We start from the raw sequence: 21,251 nt of genomic DNA on the forward strand, positions 1-21,251 counted from the left end.
TAGGGAAAGTTTTTGGTGATTACTGATCTCATTTTTGGCACAGGATTTGAAAACTCTGACAATTACAATTATGTTATTAGATGAAAGATAATCTTGGTCATGATCCTTGTCTTGGTTGCAATATTGCACACTACTGCTTACATGCGAATCCCAGGTGCCCAGTCCAGCTAGGGGTGATACAGGTATATTCTTCACCGAAAATGGAAATATGTTTTGCAACAGGATGCTGGACACATAATCCCACTTTCCAGGCCAGTTATCCTGTGACACAGCTTGTATTTCTTAAAAAAAGGATTCTCCTTGAGCACCTGTTTGCTGGAAATGGATGTCTGGGGCTGTTAAAACCTTGATCCACAATATTACTGTTTCTAAAGAGGGCTTTGTCTAGAATCATAGAACCACAGAGATGGAAAGGGTCACACAGGCCATCTAGTCCAACCTGTGCTCAATGCAAGATAAGCCTAAAGCATCCTTGACAAGCGTTTGTCCAGCCGCTGCTTGAAGACTGCTAGTGAGGGGGAGCCCACCACCTCCCTAGGCAGCCAGTTGCACTGCTGAACTATTCTTGCTGTAAACAATTTTCTTCCCTACTATCCAGACAGTATCTTTCTGTTTGTAATTTAAACCCATTATTGGCCCCGGTCACACGGCAAAGTTGCCGCGGGAGAGGCACGGATGGTGGGCGGATTATCCGGGCGCGATCACACCCCAACATCTGGGAAGTGGAGCGCACCCGTGGCTTACCGCCGACAATGCGAGTTAAAAAACTAGTACCTCCAAGGTACTAGTAAACGTTTGCCACGGGCTGCCTCCAGACACCCGTGGTGTGATAGCGCCGGAGTACGGCATTCCCCTCCGGTCCCTCGTTTACCCGCCGGCGCCGAGGGAAGGACCCGTGGTGTGCCGCCGGCGCGTCTGATTGTGTAATCGTGCATTAAACTGCGGTGGGGCAATTAGCCACGCCTCCCCCCCACGATATCCGGCCTGTGTGACTGGGGCCAGTGTAAGTCTTATCCTCTGCTGCCAACAGGAACAGCTCCCTGCCCTCCTTTAAGCGACAGCCCTTCAAATACATTCAAGAGAGCAATCAAGACTCCCCTCAACCACCTCTTCTCCAGACTGAACATTCCCAAATTCCTCAGCCTTTCCTCACACGGCCCCTGACCATCCTGGTCCTTTTTGAAGTGAAGCCTCCAGAACTGCACACAGGACTCTAGGTGTGGCCTGACCAATGTGGTGTACAGTGGAACTATGACATCTTGTGAACTGGATGGTATGCTTCTGTTGATATCCTCCAAGAAGACCACATTAGCATTTTTTTTGCTGCTGCTTTGTATGTAGTGTGCAAAGATGGATTGGGGCCACTGCTTTGGTGTGCAGGATCTCAGTCTTCGTGATCACTATTTTTAAAAAAATATCATTTACTGCAAGATTTGGTGGGGGGGGAGCACCCAATCTAGAACAGAGTCCAACTTTTTACGTGTGCCAGGTCAGCCCAAATACCATAGCCAAGTGCCAGCTCTTTTAACTGGCTATAAACTTAAAAACAAAACAGTTGTTAAATGTGACCTACAAGTCACCTCTGCAAAGGAGAACAGATTAAACGGCATAGAGAGACTAGCCCACATACCAATACCTGTGTTAAACAAGACAAGCTTTGGCACTGACAAGAGGCATTAATTAAACAGTAAGTGAAAACATAAACTGGCCATTTGCTTTCTGCTATTCAAGTAACACAAAAGTGCCTGTTTTTGCTAACTAGTCTTTTAAGAAGAAGAGTTGGTTTTATACCCCCACCCTTCACTAATCGAAGGAGTCTCAGAGCGGCTTACAATCTCCTTTCCCTTCCCCTCCCCACAACAGACACCAATAAAATATTGTAGATACAATTATATCATCCTCAGAGGAGTTATTCCCAGGGGTCTGTATCTTGCCATTCTGCTCAGTAAAGTCTGAAGCCTTCCTCCAGAGAAGAGAGCCGATGGCTGAAGAGCCGCTTAAGAAGGCTTAGGTCAGAGAAAGGCCTCATGTTCTGCTGAGCTGAGAGTAAGATGCTGGCCACTGTGTTAATAAAATATTGTAGATACAATTATATCAGTCTCAGAGAAGTTATTCCCAGGGGTCTGTATCATTCCGCTCAGTAAAATCTGAAGCCTTTCTCCAGAGAAGAGAGCCACTGTGCTGGCCACTGTGTTTGGACATTTTTATGTACGACGTGAGGATTACCACACTGATACAAAAATCTTTAAGGAAAGATTGCGGGAGCGAGCCCCCCCCCCCCAGCAGATAGCTCCTCTGAATTTCAAAGCCACCAAGCTTACTAGAACTCAAGGCTCCACACAAACCTTTTTCTTCCTTTTTTCAAACTCCATAACAAGAGCCCTGCTGGATCAGACCAATGGTCCATCTAGTCTGACGTCCTGTCTCACACAGTGGCCAACCAGTTCCTCTGGAGGGCCAACAACAGGGCATAGAGGCTCAGGCCTTCCCCTGGTAATGACCAGAAGAGCCCTGCTGGATCAGACCAATTGTCCATGTAGTCCAGCATCTTGTCTTACACAGTGGCTAACCAGTTCCTCTGGATGACCAACAACAGGGCACAGAGGCCGAAGCCTTCCCCTGATAAGAACATCAGAAGAGCCCTGCTGGATCAGACCAATAGTCCATCTAGTCCAGCATCCTGTCTCACACAGTGGCCCCAACCAGTTCCTCTGGATGGCCAACAACAGGGCATAGAGGCCGAGGCCTTCCCCTCATGTTGCCTGCTGGCACTGGGATTCAGAGGATTAGTACTTCTGAATGTGGAAGCCAGTGGAATCTGTGAACAGAAGTGGTGCCTTTATGTTCAGAATGAGTGCTGATGAAGAACTGCCTGCTCTACTTGATGAATGATGCTGAGTGTGTAATCACAAGGACACATCTAAGGGGTTCTCTAAGAAAGCATCCATTGGCCTCAAAGGCTGCTTCTGCTAGCCTTAAATATATTGGGTTGGACCCAATCAGGTTTTTCTGCTGGTGAAGCAGGATGGACTGGCCAGGAATAATAACAATAATAATAACAACAACAACAACAACAACAACAATTCAATTTCTTGACTGCTGGCACTGGGATTCAGAGGATTAGTACTTCTGAATGTGGAAGCCAGTGGAATCTGTGAACAGAAGTGGTGCCTTTATGTTCAGAATTAGTGCTGATGAAGAACTGCTCTACTTGATGAATGATGCTGAGCGTGTAATCACAAGGGCACATCTAAGGGGTTCTCTAAGAAAGCATCCATTGGCCTCAAAGGCTGCTTCTGCTACCCTTAAATATATTGGGTTGGACCCAATCAGGTTTTTCTGCTGGTGAAGCAGGATGGACTGGCCAGGAATAATAACAATAATAATAACAACAACAACAACAACAACAACAATTCAATTTCTTGATCGCTTTTCCCACTAATGCGGGCTCAGAGCGATTTACAGTTACTCAAAGTGACAATGGACTAACAATATATTCATGGGGGATAGGGAAGACAACATACAATATTTAATCACACACACATTTGTAGCTGGTCGGAGGATCCATCTGCAGGCAGTATCAGTCATGTCCTGACGATATGTATTCTGTCGGCTGGCTGATGACATCAGGGCTCTTGATGTCGCACTGCCACACTGCCACCGCCTGGCATGTTGCCTGCTCTGGTGGGCCAACAGCCCATCTCTGGTGGGCCAACAGCCTGGGGCGGGGGCTGCCCCTGCACTGGAACCGCTTTGGCCCTGAGTGAGGCAGGACTCCAAGGCAGGCAGAAGCCACTGTGAAGCAGCAGCCCTCACTTGGCAAGAGGTGGGCAGACAGGAGCCACCTTTCCCATGGATGTTTTTGCTTCCCAGTTCACACTGAGAAGGAAAGAGGCCTTTAACCACCAAAAAAGGCTCTGCTGAGAATCATGGGACTTGCGTGATGTAGCAGGGAGGAGAACTGGGCAACACGGAATGAAAAAGCTGGCTGGATCCAACCCAAAGACCGCCATCATCACCACCCATTACAGGAAAGGAGCACACCCTGTGATTTCCTGCCTCCTAAACTAGCTTGTCCCCCCTTTCTCAGAGCAGCTGTATGCCACCATCTGTGCATCGCAGCAGGAGGCCATCCGCTAATGGGAAAAGCAAAAATTGTTCTCTGGTCCGGAGCTTCCAGGTGTAGAGGAGAAGCCAGTTTTAGAGTGGGGGTCCTGCCAGTGTCTACAGACTGCTGGTGCCAAGGATTTCCGAGGTGCCTGGTAGAATCCCAACTCTAACACTGGCTTCTTCTCTACCTTCTAGAAGCTGGGAGTCTGGACAACAACTCTGCAGTCTGCGCAATGCTAGCGCTGACCCCGCAGTCAGTCAGTAAGATCTAAAACCTATCACCATCTGCTGTTGACAACCTGCAGATGAATCACCCGCGAACCAGCAGATATGAATCTGCTGTAATCCCTTTACAAGATAAAAAAAAAAGCTACAAGGAAAAAGAAATCTATTTAAAAGGTATTTAAAGCTGAGCCGAAGGTTAGCATCTGCTGCCGCCGCTACTCCTTGTACCCTCATTTATTTTTTATATCATGCAGGCAAGTCACACTTCGGCAAACAGCGTCTTTCTTTACCATCACTGTACTTCTTTTCCCTTTATGTCCTTGCCAAACTAGATGAGGTAGTGGAAGAGCCACGATGAGTTCTTCCTGGGATTCCCCCCCCCCCAAAAGTGGCTGCGGGGAACACAAATTGTGTCAGGAAAGGGGTGTTGTAGAAGGGCCTTTCCCCCTACACCATTTTCTTATTTTATCCCTCCCCCCCAAAATACTATTTGCTTCACAGGGGAAAACATGCAGGTAGGATATTGGCAGACTGTGACAGCAGCCGTGAAATTAAAAGACGCCTGCTCCTTGGGAGGAAAGCGATGGCGAACCTAAACAGCATAATAAAAAGTAGAGACATCACCCTGCCAACAAAAGTCCGCATGGTCAAAGCAATGGTATTCCCAGTAGTCATGTATGGCTGCGAGAGTTGGACCATAAGGAAGGCCGAGCGCCGAACTATGGTGCTGGAGAAGACTCTTGAGAGTCCCTTGGACTGCAAGAAGATCAAATCAGTCAATCCTAAAAGAAATCAACCCTAATGAAACTGAAGCTCAAATACTTTGGCCACCAAATGAGAAGGGAGCACTCCCTGGAGAAGGCCCTGATGCTGGGAAAGATTGAAGGTCAAAGAAGACGGGGACGGCCAAGAATGAGATGGTTCGACAGTGTAATAGATGCAATGAACATGAAATTGAGCAAACTTCAGAGGACGGCGGAGGACAGGAGGGCCTGACGTGATCTTGTCCATGGGGTCGCGAAGAGTCGGACTCGACTCTTTATTTATTTCTTTAATATATTTACCCTCTATAAATGCTTCACCTGAAAAGGTTCCCAAGATGGATTCCCAAAACAATCCATGTATCTCTACACCATTTATCCAGAAGCTGTAATCCACTGTGCTGAGAAGAAAAACATTACCTCGCCGGCACTGTAACTACGGAGTCGCTGAAGATGCTGTCTGTGGGTCAAATGATTGGGGAGGCGGCCATTTTGAAGGGGGATCCTGGGATCGATGAAAGTGGTAGCACGGCTGTTGTGATCAACAAAGAAGGACTGTAATGGAAATAAACAAGCAAACACATTTTACCCATAGAAGAATCACACAGGTTGGGCAAGCGGTCACGATCCTGCTTCCCTAACTGTACATACGTGCTGTCATGGTGTTCTATGATAATTCTTGGGTTTCTCCCAAGGCTTCACCAGGCATGTGCACTTCAGAGGAACTGCTAGATTCTGTTCCGCCACTTGCCAAATTGTGTCCCAACTAATGCTCCCTCTAAGCTGTAGAGTCTTGGGAGCAAAAATTCTACTTTGTGAGCTACTGGTATTAAAGTTGTGAGTGAGTGATTTGCATAAATTAGTTTGCTCTGGAGCCAATCCTTCCTGAGCTCAGACAAAAATGTGTGAGCCGAAGGCTAAAAAACTGTGAGCTAGTTCACACTAACTCAACTTAGGGGGAACACTGGTCTCAACTCTTTGGTATCTGTCTTAGCCCAGGGGCTGGTAACTCCAGACGCACGTACCAAACAGCAGCATGCCAGACCGTTCTGCTCTACCTTAGCAAACAAGGTGAGCGTCTGAGACAGTGGCTGTTCTGCTGGGGCCAGCAGCATGGGAGAAAGAAGCAGATGCGGCTTATGCTAATCATTGCCTCCCAAACCTATGTAGCCACCCTATACCATGTAAACGTTTGGGTGTGGGGCTGGCCATCTAGATTTCAGAGCAAGATTTCACAGACTTATTGTTGCCAGGCTGCAAATTTCCCAAAACTGGGGATTCTAGAAATGGGATGTAGGTAACTTACGCTCTGCACCACCACATGGCAGCTGTAATACCGTCCTCCAGCTGTTAACAGTGGGGGAGCTACAGCACAGCAAAGAGGCAAGTTTGCTGCTCTGCAGCTCACCATTACAGCCAGCGAGTGGATGGTATTGCAGCTATCAACTCAGCACGCACCAGGTGACGGAAGCGGCCAATAAGGTTCCAGATTATGAAGCTGCTGACTCTGGTCAGACTCCTCAGTCTGAGCAATGCATTGCTTAGGCACAGACTGAATGGCCTGTAGACTAGCTATCCCTGCATGGTAGCTCGTACACTTGCCTGTCTTCGGAACTACTAGTTCTGATAATCCTGCTATTGTATGCAGAAAAGTTACTAGAATAACATTTTTATGTATATGAACTAAAACCGGGTCCCCAAACCCTTTTGTGCCTGTGGACACCTTTGGAATTCTGACAGAGGGCGGTGGCAGAATCACAAAATGGCTGCCACGGGAGGCGGGGCCAACCATAAAATGTTAGGGATCAAGGTTCTATACAGCTCTAAGAGCAACTCTTCAGCATTTCAGGCAGAAGCTCTGTTTAACAGGATGCTTTTTAACCTGCACAGCCAGTCAGGGGCCCTGCTGGGGGAAAGCCCCACGACTTTCGAAAAGTACTTGGTGGGCACCAAGGAAAGGCGTCGGCAGGTGTCATGATGCCCAGGGCCACCTCATAGGGGACCCCTGAATGAAAGCATATATTTTATAGCAGAATAATAGCAAAAAAGTTAACAGATCTGACAACTCCAAAAGGCTTTCATGATATAATATAAATCAGGTAAACCCGTGAAGACTGTGATATAACTTTTCATTCACTTCTTCTTGTACCTTGCCCTGCTGGTCAGTCTTGATTTCCCAGCCCCGCGGGAGTTCCAGCCGTGTGTCAGCAAACATGTTGATGAAATTTACCAAGTCCCTGTTGTGCTGATACCGCTCGAAATTCCGAGCGTCCCTGCGGATTTTCAGAATCATATGTTTTAAGCAGCTGCTGTTGGTGAAGACTCGATAGGCACTCTAGAGGTCAAAAAGCAGGAAGAAGGGAAATTCATATTATTGCAAATGTAAGTCAACTCTAGAATCTTTTGCAGAACAAGTGTGCCTCATCCGTGTGAAAAGCATTTGTCTCAAAGAATGAAAAATACAATGGCAAAACCCTAGTCTATCTGACAGTTTTCAGGATAAATAACATCTCATTTAGACAAATTCATGTGCGCATGAATTTTGGGTTCTGTGGTGCACCTTGAACCTTAGGGATGATGGCTGGAATTCTGCCAGCACACCACCACCCAGCTCTGGTCAAGGGAGGGAACTACTGGACGACGTGTAATTTCATCCCTATGACATGATCAGTGTAGGCAATGCAGCTAACCTTTGATTTAAGAGGTTCAAAGGGAATTTTTGGACACCGTGTTTGATTCTAACCAATAAAACAGAATGACATCTGACAGCTTATTCAATAATCATCTTCACAGTGCACACCCTCTATGGGACACACACACCATCCCACAGATTGGTTATTAGACTTGGATGACACCCTCACAAAGCAGACTCCGTCACAAAGCAGACTCTCTTGGTACTTAGGCAAACATCTTTTATTCTGAATATTTGCTGGGAGTTGATTGCTTTTACTTGGGATATTTGCTGGGTATCCCTTTTCCGGAATGTATTTATTTATTTAAGCTCCAAATCTCATCAAGGTAACACTCATTCAATGAGCTTGCTTCTCTTGGGCCAAAGGCTGTCTCCTGCAACAACTGTCTTTACTTAAAATACACTCCTGATAGTAACTGATGCTTGAAACATTGGGAGCTACTTTTTTTGCATAATAAAGTCAAGAGGGAGGGGCTGTGGATTAGTGGTTGAGCATCTACTTGGCATGCAGAAGTTCCCAGGTTCAATTTCTGGCATCCCTTGTTAAAAAAGATCAGGTAGCAGGCAATGTGAAAGACCTCTGGCCCGAGATCCCAGCGAGCTGCTGCCAGTCTGAGTAGACAATACTGAACTCGATGAACCAATCATCTGACTCAGTATGAAGCAGATGCATGTGTTTAAGTTCCTATGTTTCATATCTTTTGGGCTTTCGTGAATATCCTCTTCTACAGAAAACAATGATAGCTGTGCCAACCAATTTAAGGTGTGCATCTCTGTGTGTAATTGGCTACCCGGAAAATCTGATGTTGAAGTTTGAAATTTGCCAGTTTGGTGTAGTGGTTAAGTGCGTGGACTCTGATCTGGGAGAACCGGGTTTGATTCCCCACTCCTCCACTTGCACCTGCTGATGTGACCTTGGGTCAGTCACAAGCTCTGGCACAGCTGTCCTTGAAAAAGAGCAGTTTGTGTCAGAGTTCTCTCAGCCCCACCCACCTCACAGGGTGTCTGTTGTGGGGAGGGGAAGGGAAAGGAGTTTGTAAGCCGCTCTGAGACTCCAAGTGAAGGGCGGGGTATAAATCCAATCTCTTCTTCTTCTTCTAATGTATTTTATTTAATTGCATAACACTTAATATGTAGCCTTTGATTCCAGTAGATTTTACAGTAACAGAAGGCACTTCCTCCCCTCGCTGCTGCAGTCCGCTCTTCTCCCTGAAATGCCGCTCCCAGGGTACAATGGCCTCTCAAGAGCAGAACTGAGGGTCTGAAGTAGGAAAGAAGGGATCAGTGGGGGAATTGGGAACTGATGCTTGGCTCCAACCCACCCATAGCCTTTACTGTGTGCCAGTTCTAAGTACATGTCAAAATGACGGGACCACCCCTGTCCCCTTGTTCCACGGATAAGTACATGCCACGCACTGCATGTTTACTCTGCCTTTTGATCCACTGTGAAACTGTGAGGATGTTAGGCATCTGACTTCCAGAGAATGGGGCGTATTTTCAATGGAGGCCAACTCTAGAAGAATGCAGTCCATCACAGTGTCAACAGACAAATGCTGTCCGCAAAGATCAGCTCTCTGAACTGTACGCCACAGTTACTATGTATGGTCATCCAGTTGTTTCAAGAGTAAAACGTCTACAGGAGTTACACTATAAACACTTTTCTTTCAACCGGACAAGCTGGAAATAAGACAGGTGAAACGCTTTGCCTGTCGCAATACAAGGGCCAGTTTGGATGTTACCGGAGTATACAACACTGCCTTCAGAGGGCTGGATCCTTACGCCACTCTGGCAACATCAGCAGGATGGAGTCATGAAGCTGCAGTGGGTAACACACTTTCCTCCTCTGGAGGCCTGTCAGGGACAGGGGAGGAATCACCTCATTCATCTGATTATCACTTAGGGGAGGGGCAGGGAGCTGTTCCTGTTGGCAGCAGTGGAGAGGACTCGCAATAATGGGTTTAAATTAAAGGCGGGAAGGTACCGGCTGGATATTAGGAAAACCTTTTTAACAGTCAGAGTTGTGCAACAGTGGAATCAGCTGCCTAGGGAGGTGGTGAGCTCCCCCTCCCCGGCAGTCTTTAAGCAGCAGCTGGACAAACACTTGTCAGGGATGCTCTAGGCTGATCCTGTATTGAGCAGGGGGTTGGACTAGATGGCCTGTCTGGCCCCTTCCAACTCTGTGATTCTATTATCCATGTGGTTGTTACTGGAACAGTGCAGGAGCCATCCACACCTAAGTGGCTTTCACCCTGCCCCCAAATTTGGCACAATACGATAGCACGTTCTGGAAATGTGCAAGACAAGTCCTGAGTATGTGGCCATTTGCCATTGAGTGCGGGTTGCAGAAATGCAGACTTTTAGCTCTGAAAGGTAATGGTATAAATTTGGCTGCTCCAGTACCAGCTAACTAACCATTTTAGTAGCCTCCTGTCACCTTAAAAAACGAAACCAAGAATTTCATGGATTTTTTTTTTTTAAAGCCTTCAAGGAAACAAGAGACTTGTTTTCCATTTCAGCACCAGCTGCTGGTTAATATTTTCCAACTCAAATTTCATGGCCATACTTAATGCTTCTAAATTTTAATTGGAGTTTGAGGTTAAGATATTATAACCACATTAAGCCTGAATTTATGTGGTTTATTATTTTAACACACATGGAATGTGTATGACTGCCTTAACAGATGTTTCAGCAGGTCATTCTGGCTTCTACGGCGGAATCCATATTCAGCTTCGTAAAAGAAAAGGTGTTCGCATTAATTTGATACTCTCTTTGATATAAGATCCGCTGATACAAGTTAAAAGCTACCCAGGACTCAAAAGGTACATGCAGATGAAACATGGATGTCTTCTAAATGGTGTTTGATTCCCCTGAATACACAAAAGTGGATCTTGAACAAATGCGGTTTGTCTCTTTGAGGCATTCCAGTTTGCTGCCTCTGAGGAAGCTTGAAATGATTGTTCTCGCTGTATTTCATTTCTGCCTGCCCAATTATAAGAAAAAAGCATACATCTGTCAAAACAGTGGGAGAGACGAGTTAGACAGGTCCTATTAATCTCCAAGTGAGTAGCGTTTAGACTTCCTACCATCCGGGAAACTCTTCCACATCAATGATCTAGTGGGGAATTCCTTAGCATCAGACACAGAATCCTATTGTGCATCACACTGCTTATGAGCACACACCGAGCTTACGCGAGGTGCTAGCCAGGAGCTCGGCCTCATCTCTGACTCTACTGAATGAATGGCCAACCTACAACACATGTAAATGAATGGATGTTCAACCTCGAATGTGGTTCAATGAATGGATACGTTTCTTCTTCTTTTTTTGCTGTTAAGTCACCGCTGACTTATGGGAACCCTGTAGGGTTTTCAAGGCAAGAGACGTTCAGAGGTGCTTTGCAGGAGCGGGGCTTAAAATGGAGAGGCCTTGCAGAGAGGAACAAAATACTCAACACCGATTTTGTGGAATGAAACAGGCCACAGCTCTTTATTCATCACAGAACAAGGAGCACTGGCGAAGCGTGGAGGGCAGGCGTGGTGGCCTGAGGCTCCTGCTGGATGGACAAGGGCCAGGGAAGCCTCCTGCAGACCTCCTCGTCGCCCGTGCAGCAATCGCCGCCTTGAGCCAGTTCGCCCGGCAAGGCGGGATATAAATCGAAAGTGATAAATAAATGATAAATAAATAAATCTTGGCCATTTCGGGAAAGTCCTGGACACGTTTGCCATTGCCTGCCTCTGCATCATCACCGTGGCATTCCTTGGCGGTCTCTCATCCAAATACTTGCCAGGACTGACCCTGCTTAGCTTCCAAGATCGAATGAGATTGGGTCATCCTGGGCTATCCAGGTCAGGGCCCGATAAACAACCTAGAACATACTGAAAAGTCTCAAGGCTGCACTTTGCAGAGGAGCTGTTATTGTACCAGGCACGTTATTTTCCAGAAAAGCCTTTTTGTCCTATCAGTGATTCTCACGTTGAGGTTCTAAGGAAACTCTAGGACTCTCCGGAAACCAAACAGGAAGATCTCGTCTTTAAAATATTTGGTTTGTGTTTCATGGAATATTAGTTTAATGATTACTTCAGTGCGTAAAACGTTATTGGGAATGGGAAAGTCCCACCACCACAGGTCACATGGTACAATTACAAAAACCTAGTGCTCTTTGAATGAGAAGGAGGTATGTACAACGGGGCCTGTAGTTCTACGTAGCATATCTTATACACTTTACTGCTGAATATTGGTGGGACTGAACTTCTGTGTGATCATCCAGGTGGAGATGACCCTATTACTGGGTGGACCAGCTGTTCCCCCTCCCCTTCCTGAATATTTGCATAAAGGTTTGCATTTAAGGTGGCAGAGGACCTGCTGAATGGGTAAAGAGGAGCTAGTCAGGACAAATGGAAATTATTCAACCCTTAATAACAAAATACTAGTTGGTAGCCTGCCCTGCACTAGCCTCATCTCTTCAGATCACAGAAGTCCACAAGGACTTTCAGGGCAGCTACACTGAGGCAGGCAATGGCAAAACACCTCCGTTCATCTCTTGCCTTGAAAACCCTACAGGGTCACTGTAAGTCGGCTGTGACTTGACTGTACTCTCCACCAACAGTCAGTGTCCTTAGAAACATTGCTTTGCTAAACCACTGGAGCTCCAGAAATGAAACGCTTTCTGGGCACTGCCACCTAGGGGTGTGGACCCCCCAAAAAAATTCAGAATTTTTCGGGTTCGGATCTACCAAACCCAAAAAATTTCAGTATTTGCTAATATTAATGAATCCCAGTATCAGTATGATAATGGGGTTCAGGAATTATTGGAGTTGCCAAATTTATTCAGCTCAATTATACGCTATGGTGGAACTCCCCATAAGGGTATAATAATCCCCCCCTTGAAGGGGGGGAGGTTCCAATAACTGAAGGCAAACTGCCTTCCCTTCAATGAAGGGAGCGTGCAGAGAGGATTAAAGTTTAAATTACCTTCCCTGGTGCCTCCCCAGCGAAGGGAAGGTGTTTAAACTTAAAAACACTTTCCCTTCCTTCTGGGGCTTGTGCCGCTTCCGCGACGCGGTTCCTCAGCCAAGGGAAGGTATGAGCCCCAGAAGCAAGGGAAAGTGTTTTAAGTTTAAACATCTACCCTTCGCCTCCCTAGCAAAGAGATTCCCCAGATGAATGCCAAATATACGACATCCACTCAGGGAATCTCTGTTCAGCCAGCCAAATCAGATTAGAGAATCTGATTCGGCTTTCAGAATGTCTGAATAATACTGAATAGGAATTATTCGGTGGGGTTTTTTGGTTCGACCGAACCGAATGCACATCCCTACTGCCACCAAAGTAGATCACCAACCTCCAAGACAGCGGAGGCTCAAGAACTTACATAGTTTGCATGCAGCACTGTGAAGAACTCAGGATTAGTGATGAACTTGACAGCTGGAGACTGCAGTAACAAAGTGATTTTCTGAGAGTTCACGGGTGAAACAGACACTTCTCTTCTCACTTCTGAAAGTCAAACAGCTTATAAGTAAACACCGCAAAAAGAGCTTGTCCCACAAATGGTACCATTACAATCCTCAACCTCTTCTGGTACCCCCATTCTACTGCTTAATTTTTTTTCAGCCTTCTAGTTACCACATAAACCCTTGTAAAACCTTGTCACAATCCTTTACAAGAAGCCTGACTTTTTAAAAATTAACAAGGTGGGGGAATTGGCAGGTACCCTAAGAAACTGAAAGTAGGGTTGGTCTTTTGGAATACGTGGTCCCAAACAAAATCAGAGAATGATACTAGGTTATACTTGATCACTAATTTATCAGTTAATTTATCAATAACATGTTTCAATTCAATAACAACCTATAGATAATGTGTGTGCATATACTCTTAAGGACAAAAGGCATCCTGAAGATTTGATTGATTTTTATTTATTTAATTATATAATGTTACACTTTAAAATAGCAGCAGCGATGACATAATATATATGACAACAGGAGAAAAAGGGGTGCAACAACCATATCATTTACAAAACTATTTAAATATATAAGCAATTTTGATAAACTGACAACCATTAACTTCTGTGAAAATACAGTCTATTAAGCAAAATCCTTTCGTAGCCTCAACAAAATAGGAGGAGCTTATATTTGGCAGCTTTAATAGCCTCCCAAAATTTGCTTGTTATCTTTTAGTGACTTGCCAGTCACATTTTAGTTCTCAATAATGCAATATTCTGTTCATGTGTATAATGGGATAGCCTTTAAAAAAACAACTCTGGCAACACTTGCAGTCAAACACTGGAGAAGGAAAGTGCACAGGTGTCGAACAATCAAATACCTAAAGCTGAACTTGGCATCTCCCTGAAAGGACCAGATACAGAAAGGAGATGTTTCTACAAAATCCGAAACTAAAGAAAAATTGAGCAGGGAGTGAAATACCCCCAAATGGAGAAGTGATGTCTGTGTAAGTCCTTACAAGGAGATAGGGGATGGCAATTCAAACGAAAAACTATGTTGTGAAATCTCAGTGGCAAGATGGCATTTCAAACGAAAAACTATGTTGTGAAATCTCAGTGGCAAGCTGGCTGGTGGTGGGTTGGAACAGAAAGAATGCTGGATGGGCTTTTCACTCTATGCTCATGCCTCCAATTCCTTTGGCCAGTGAAGGGTCGTGGAGTGGGAAATACATCCTTACACCTTTTTTGCCCTGAAAATGACCAGGCAGACATTGCTAGGGAACTAGTTCGTATACATAGTGTTGTCGCTGACTTTCCCATGTATGAGCAAATATCTTTGCGCTTATTCCTGTCCACGTTCAAGTGGAGGAACAGACGTGTGAATCACAAATACATGTTTACAAACTACTGTTCCAATTGTGACATCTGTTTTATGGAGTAATCCTGACAAACAGAACAGTGTGTAATTGCCTATACCATATTCTTCCAGGCCATGTTAACACTTCTCCCACAGGACAGTGGACAAGCGTAAGGTAAAAGATTCCCTTGCTTGAAAGCCAGTAGAATCTGACTCTAGGGTGCGGTGCTTAACTCCATTTCCAAGCCGACGAGTCAGTGCTGTCTGAAGATGTTTCCGTGGTCATGTTGGCTGGCATGACTAAGACGCCGAGGCGCACGGAATGCTGTTACCTTCCCACCAAAGTGGTACCTATTTATCTACTTGCAATTTCTTGCTTTCGAACAGCTAGGTTGGCAGGAGGTGGACAAGCATAACATCATTCTAACGCAGAGAATCCACCTTTGACAGACTACCTTGCCCACTCCATTAGTTTTGCCATAAAACACCAAAACCCGAGTCTAGTGCACTAAGAGCAGCATGTCATCCACAACAGCCGCGAGCCATGTAAAAATGGCTTACCTGAATTTGGCTGGGAAGGGTCTGCCTCAGAATCGCTGCCTCCAGTGGGAGGGAGCCTTTCCACCCTGTTACTGACCACAGTGTCTTCCTCTGTCCTCTCTGTAGCGATAGTTCGCTGAATATTTTGATACCTTGATTTTGAAAAAGGAGAGGAGGAAACATAGATCAGTCTGTGGCACATGGGTAGATCTCAAAATCGTTTTTGCTGCTAAGCATTTCAAATTCCAGAATGACATACAGTTTCATTTATTTACTTAACCATACAGTTTAAAATGACATGGAGAATTTAGATTCCCCCTTTCTGTTTTTCATGGTGAAAGATTGCTTTTAGTGGGAGTAAATCCCATTTGGTAACCTGGGAGGGGGTGTTGTGGCTATTCAAAGCCCCCATTTTTTATCTCTTTGCTGGTGCTTGGGCACAATTTTACCCTCTTCTCAAGTGATCCTACCCAGTGAGAGAATTAATGCCGTCATGACAGTACACAGCCAATCAGGTCTGGCTACATACTGAATATACCCTTTTATAGCTTTCTGGGCCACTCAAATGGCTGACCTCAGCCAACTGGATCATAGATTATCCTCACACCAACAGCTGAACACCCTACTTTGGTTTCAGATTCTATTATAAAAATCTACAAAAGGAGAGAGATTCACAAATACTGTGAAAAGCACCCCACTTTTTTGCTTAGCCCTAATGGAAACATTCCACTCTGGGCCCTACATCATCTCATCTTATGTAATAAAGGATCCCAGAAGGAAACCCTCTGCAGCTGATCTCACAGGATAATGAGGGTCTGACTGGGAGAGAGGGGTGTGCATTTCGAAACTCCTGAGCTAAAGAAATCCACAGAAACCGCTGGTTTGGGTTGTTATCATGATTTTCTGGAACAATAACACAAATTTGGGAGCAAATTTACGAACCCCCCTTCCCAAACAATCCGTGTTGTTTTTCATCTTTTGGTACTACAGCACAGCATGAGCTCATTTTTCTTCTTTGATTCTACTGATTTTCTGGGCAATGGCGTTTCTTCCTTCCAATCAGATCCTTGCAAGGGAGGAACACAGAGCACTTCCAGCCAATTATCTTTGGAGTTGTTCAGGGGTCTGTAGAATTCAACCTGCTAGTCCAATTTGGTTGAAAAACAGCCACTACAGCCACTTTGAAATAGTCCACCATACGGAATAGTGGCAGACCAACAGGAAGGGGCGGGGGGAGGGTTCTGCAAAGGAAACCACTTTCACTTTGTGAAAGGAAACAGACCACAACAAGGAATGATGACAAATGCTGAGTTTTCAGTGGAAAGGTACAAAAAATATTACCGTAAGTCAGTCACTGTAAGATCAGGAAAATGAAATTAATGCAGACAGGGTTTTTTTTTTAAAAAAAAATGCCGCCATCAGCCAGAGCTCCCCGATATGCTGCCTCTTGACCACCATTTTAGTAATCAGTAGAGAGACGTGTGATTGCACAGAGGGTCTATAAAATTGAAGGTCTATAAAATTGAACTCCTTTGTCCAACCTGCTTGGAACTTAGGGGTTCTTTCAATTAGAAGGAAGATTATGTTCTGAGCCAATTTGCTGCCAGTATCTTTATAAACAGCTGCTTCAGACCCTCATATACATTCCCCATAGAAAATTACGGTCCCAAACTCCGGAACCAGAAAAACCACATGAATTTGAATCCTGGACCAGTAGTGTCCTACCTGTAAACAAGTATTCATGGTCAAATTTCCAACACCGCACGCGCGTCTGGATTTGAATTTATGACCATTTTTTTCTTGGTATATACCCCTATGGGAGAAATGACTCCCAATCTAGACTGAAATGTGGAATATAAATTAAATAAATAATATTGGAATTCCTGTTCATTTTCACATTGTGACTGATAAAAAACTTTTCTAAGAAAGGCAGTTTAAAAAAAAAAATTAGAAATTGGAAATAAAGATACAAAAGTTTTCACAGATTTACTCTTGACCAAAAAAAATAACATTTCCCCTCAGTATTATTCATTTCAGCCTTAATCAAAGCTGCTTTTTAATACAATTTTCTTAACAAGTAGGTGAATAACATAATAAAATTAAGCTTAAATAAACACCCACAAGAACTGGGGATTTGTTATTTTGCCTTCAAATATGCACCCTTACAAACAGACTTCACAACTATATTAAAATAGCTCTACTTTCCTCACTCTCTATTTTATAAGAACCTATAAACATTTTTATTCACTTCACAGCAGGCTGACTGAACAAACTTTCCATTCCAAAATGGCAAAAGTTTTATGACCCCCTGATGCAAAAACAGAACAGAAAAAGTAGTCCATATATTCATAAGGATATATACATAAGCTTTCTATTTAATTAGATGGTAGAAAATCCCCTGCTGGCAAATGATTCCTTAGAACTGAAGCGATGGGCCAAGAGGCTGCTACTTTGTAGTCTCAATTATGTAGAATAATCTTCAGTAAATTCCTAGAAATGTCAACGTAATTGAAAAAATCTTTGAAAACACTTACAGGGATGTGTTTGAAAAAAAAGAGCCTGCCGTTTTCCAAAGAATAACTGCAATGCAGGCTCTAGTTACTGCATGCATTATAATACAGTAGTATTTCAAACTTTTTACCCTCAGGAAAACTTTTTCCACACTGACTGCCTTGTCAAGAACCCCCCCCCCCCTGTGTGCCTGACAGACTGCCTGTGCATTGCAGAGGATTCTGGGATGTTTGCTGAGAGCATAAATTCAATTTATGAGAGACTCTTGGGCCTCAATACCAATATGAACAAGAGTACACCCTAGAATACGTCCAGTGCTCTCCTTCAGTTCCTCCTTATAGGAGAAGGTAAATAGAGATGATAACTAAACTGACTCTTAGGGAAGCCAGTCTATCATTATGGATTTTCTTACTGAGAAAATCTGTGTTTCTTGAAATGCGTTTTTTAAAAAGCAATCCAGTACAATAATATCCTAGTTTCCATCAAATCAATCCACTACAATAATATTCTAGTTTCAAAATATCCTATTTTGTTCTTGTTTCTGTGAGGAAAAGCTTCTAGTTACCCCAATACTGATATGTTTATCCCGTTTTTGGGTCAGTGTAACCGTAAAGTATCCCATACAGTTAACCAGTGTTAAGGGATCAAGTGTGGCCTGCCAGCTATTTCACTTCCCCTTTTCAGGGTAGCACTATGAATATTGTTGTTGTTGTTCAGTCGCACAGTCGAGTCCGACTCTTCACGACCCCATGGACCACATCACGCCAGGCCAGCCCCGTAGCTAGGGAATTTTGTGGGAGGGGGCCTTGGGGGGACCGCCAGCTAATTAAATGAAAGTACAGTGCAGGTGGTAAGTTGGAGCACTTTGGGGGCAGCCCAGGAGGGAGGGGGCCCAGAAGAAACACTAGGGGGCCAGGCCCCATGGGCCCCATGTTAGCTACGGGCCAGCGCCAGGCCCTCCTGTCTTCCATTGTGCTCCGGAGTTTGCTTAATTTCATGTTCATTGCCTCGATAACACTGTCTAACCATCTCATCCTTTGCCGTCCCCTTCTTCTTTAACCTTCAATCTTTCCCAGCACCAGGGTCTTCTCCAGTGAGTGCTCCCTTCTCATTTGGTGGCCAAAGTATCTGAGCTTCAGCTTCAGTATCTGGCCTTCCAGGGAACATACTCCAAAGTTAATACTCATTCTGAATAACTGTAAACCAGAGTTTGAAAGAAGAATATAAACCTGGAGTAAAGCTGCTGTTTAAAGAGAACCATACGGGGGGGAAGCGTGGCTGTTAGCCCCGGAGGAAAATAATGCGCGGTTGCGCGATCAGACCTCCCTTTGAGGTCCCGTGGTTAGGGGGCAGGAGCCAATCACACGATGATCCTGCAGCACGGCAAAGAAGCGGTGCAGCGCGATCACACCAGCAATCACCGCTTCCATGGCAAACGGGATGGATTTTTTTTTTTAAACTGAAGTTTGTGCATACGCATGACTGAGCAATCGTATCTGCACATCCGAAGGCGGGTGGTGGGCTTACCAGAGAGGGCGACAGACGCTTCCGGACCCCAACAGAGGTCCAAGGCATAGGCAATGGAGGGGGAGGGGGGCCCCCTCGTCACAGCCGCTCTAACCGCCTGCGCGACAGTGGCCATAGCGACCCTCCAGAGGCGGCAAGACTGGCTGCCCTGGACGGGGGCCTCTTTGTGCGCATGCACCGTTGGGCGCTTGTGCGCATCCTGTGGAGACTTGGAGGAAAAAAACCCTGTTCGCGACAGGACATGGGCGGTTTCCGGAAACTAGGACCTCGGAGGTACTAGTTTTTTACCCTGCATCTTCGGCGGGAAGCCTCGGGTTCGGCACAGGAGCTCTACGCTTCCCAGATGTGGCGCTGTGATCATGCCCAGAAAATCCGCCTATCTTCCGTCTCTGTAGCGTGGCTAATGTTCCGTGTGACCGCAGCCATGGTTAGTGTTAATCTTAGCAGAAACATAATACTACACCCAGGTCAGTCCAAAAAAGGGAAGGAAGGGGGAATCCGCACTAGAGAGAGGCTAGGGATGCCAGCCTCCAGGTGGGACCTGGGGATCCCCTGGAATTACAGCTCATCTCCAGACTACATAAATCAGTTCCCCTGGATAAAATTGAGGTTTTGCAGGGTGGACCCTACATGGCCAGGAGTGACATGTAAATCCTGGGAGAGCAGGGGAACAGAGTCCAGCAGGAACTCCCAGTCTTCCAATCACAGTTAAGAATCTGAAATGTCCAAGCCCCACTAAGGGTCACCATAAGTCAATCATGACTTCCAGGAACACACACATACACTAAAAAAAAAAAAAACTCACCAAAGAAGTCAGGAAATTACTACAACTTACAGTAAAGTGGGAGGCTCAATACCAATCATGAAAGCAGCAGAACCAGGTCACTATACTTAGGAGGGGTTGCTACATGCTTGGGGCACATACACAAACTTTTTTTTGTAAACTAACCAGAAAATGACCCCCACATACACGCTCCCTTAAAACAACAACAATACAGTCTGATGAGGACCAAACATACAGCACTAGGCAAGGAATGTTTAGAACAGTTGTTGAGTATGCTAGCAGAAGAGAAATGGAGGAAGATGGGGAAATTGGCCTGGTCAAGCCACTGAAGGGTTACAAAAATATGGGAGGGGGAAATCTGGACAGTGGGAGATGATATTTCCAAACTGTCTCTCTTTCAGGTTCTGTGATACTGATTCACAAGGTAACAAGAAACACAGGTTTGGGTTCCCTGGCTAGATTCCCCTGTTGCTTTGGGAACATCAGCAAAAAAAGAATTATATGGATTCCTTCTCATGGTAGCTTTGCCAGCATTGGGGAAGGCCAGCTGAGATATGGAAAGGCACCACTTCATTCATTTAACTTACACAAGTCCTCTTTACAGACGTTATTAGCAATTTTCCAGACATGGTACTGTGTGACTTTTTTTACCAAGTTGTTAAGCTTTCATTAGAAGATATTGTGCCATACAAACTGAAAGAGAAATCAATTCTCCCACGGTAAAATATTGTGTGAAGCAGCTCATATGTTTAATGTCTTTAAAAATATGTTTCTTACTCTAATTCTGATGGGGAAAAGTGAACCAGGAGTATTATAATTACACTAAAACCAGAAAAAAAATTAAGAACATCTTTAATAATATTGCTATTTGTAAAATGCTGATTTTAGCTTATTTCCCAGTAGCTGTAATGGAAAACTCAGATGCAGAATTTCAGTATGTATTCCCTGAACATTGAATATTTTTTTTAAAAAGGAACTTCCAGTATAGAAAGAACAAGAAGCAGGGACCTGCGATGCTCGTGGGGGAGAAGGAGCTCCATGTGGAGGAGGAGGAGGCAGCCGCAGGTGAGCCTTCTCTCCCACCCCCTGGCACTGATAGCGAGGCCCGGACCTGCCAAGCCTCCCCCACCCCCCAGCACTGACAGTGATGCCTGGGCCTGCCAAACCTTCTCCCCTGCCCCCCATCACCAACGGCAAGGCCCACGTGGCTCCCAGCCACTGGGCCCACCAAGCCTTCTCCCTTGCCCCTCCAGCACCAACAGTGAGGCCCGGGCCCATCAAGCCTTCTCCCCCACCCACCTCAGCACCA

At 45.2% G+C, this 21,251-nt stretch overlaps 1 protein-coding gene across 1 annotated transcript in view; it reads right to left on the reverse strand.

Moving 5' to 3' along the window:
* The window catches only part of HECW1 (HECT, C2 and WW domain containing E3 ubiquitin protein ligase 1), a gene marked incomplete at its 5' end in the record, with an annotated part of 168,454 nt that overhangs the window by 70,165 nt on the left and 77,038 nt on the right, over positions 1 to 21,251 (reverse strand). The window contains 4 exons of the mRNA XM_015424960.1: positions 5,517 to 5,651; positions 7,246 to 7,431; positions 13,158 to 13,279; positions 15,142 to 15,272. Coding sequence (XP_015280446.1) covers positions 5,517 to 5,651; positions 7,246 to 7,431; positions 13,158 to 13,279; positions 15,142 to 15,272 — 574 coding nt within the window. The remainder of the gene's footprint in view (positions 1 to 5,516; positions 5,652 to 7,245; positions 7,432 to 13,157; positions 13,280 to 15,141; positions 15,273 to 21,251) is intronic.

The sequence above is a fragment of the Gekko japonicus genome, unplaced genomic scaffold, assembly GCF_001447785.1.
Source record: "Gekko japonicus isolate JY-2015 unplaced genomic scaffold, Gekko_japonicus_V1.1 scaffold1918, whole genome shotgun sequence".
In the NCBI taxonomy this organism is placed as follows: domain Eukaryota; kingdom Metazoa; phylum Chordata; class Lepidosauria; order Squamata; family Gekkonidae; genus Gekko; species Gekko japonicus.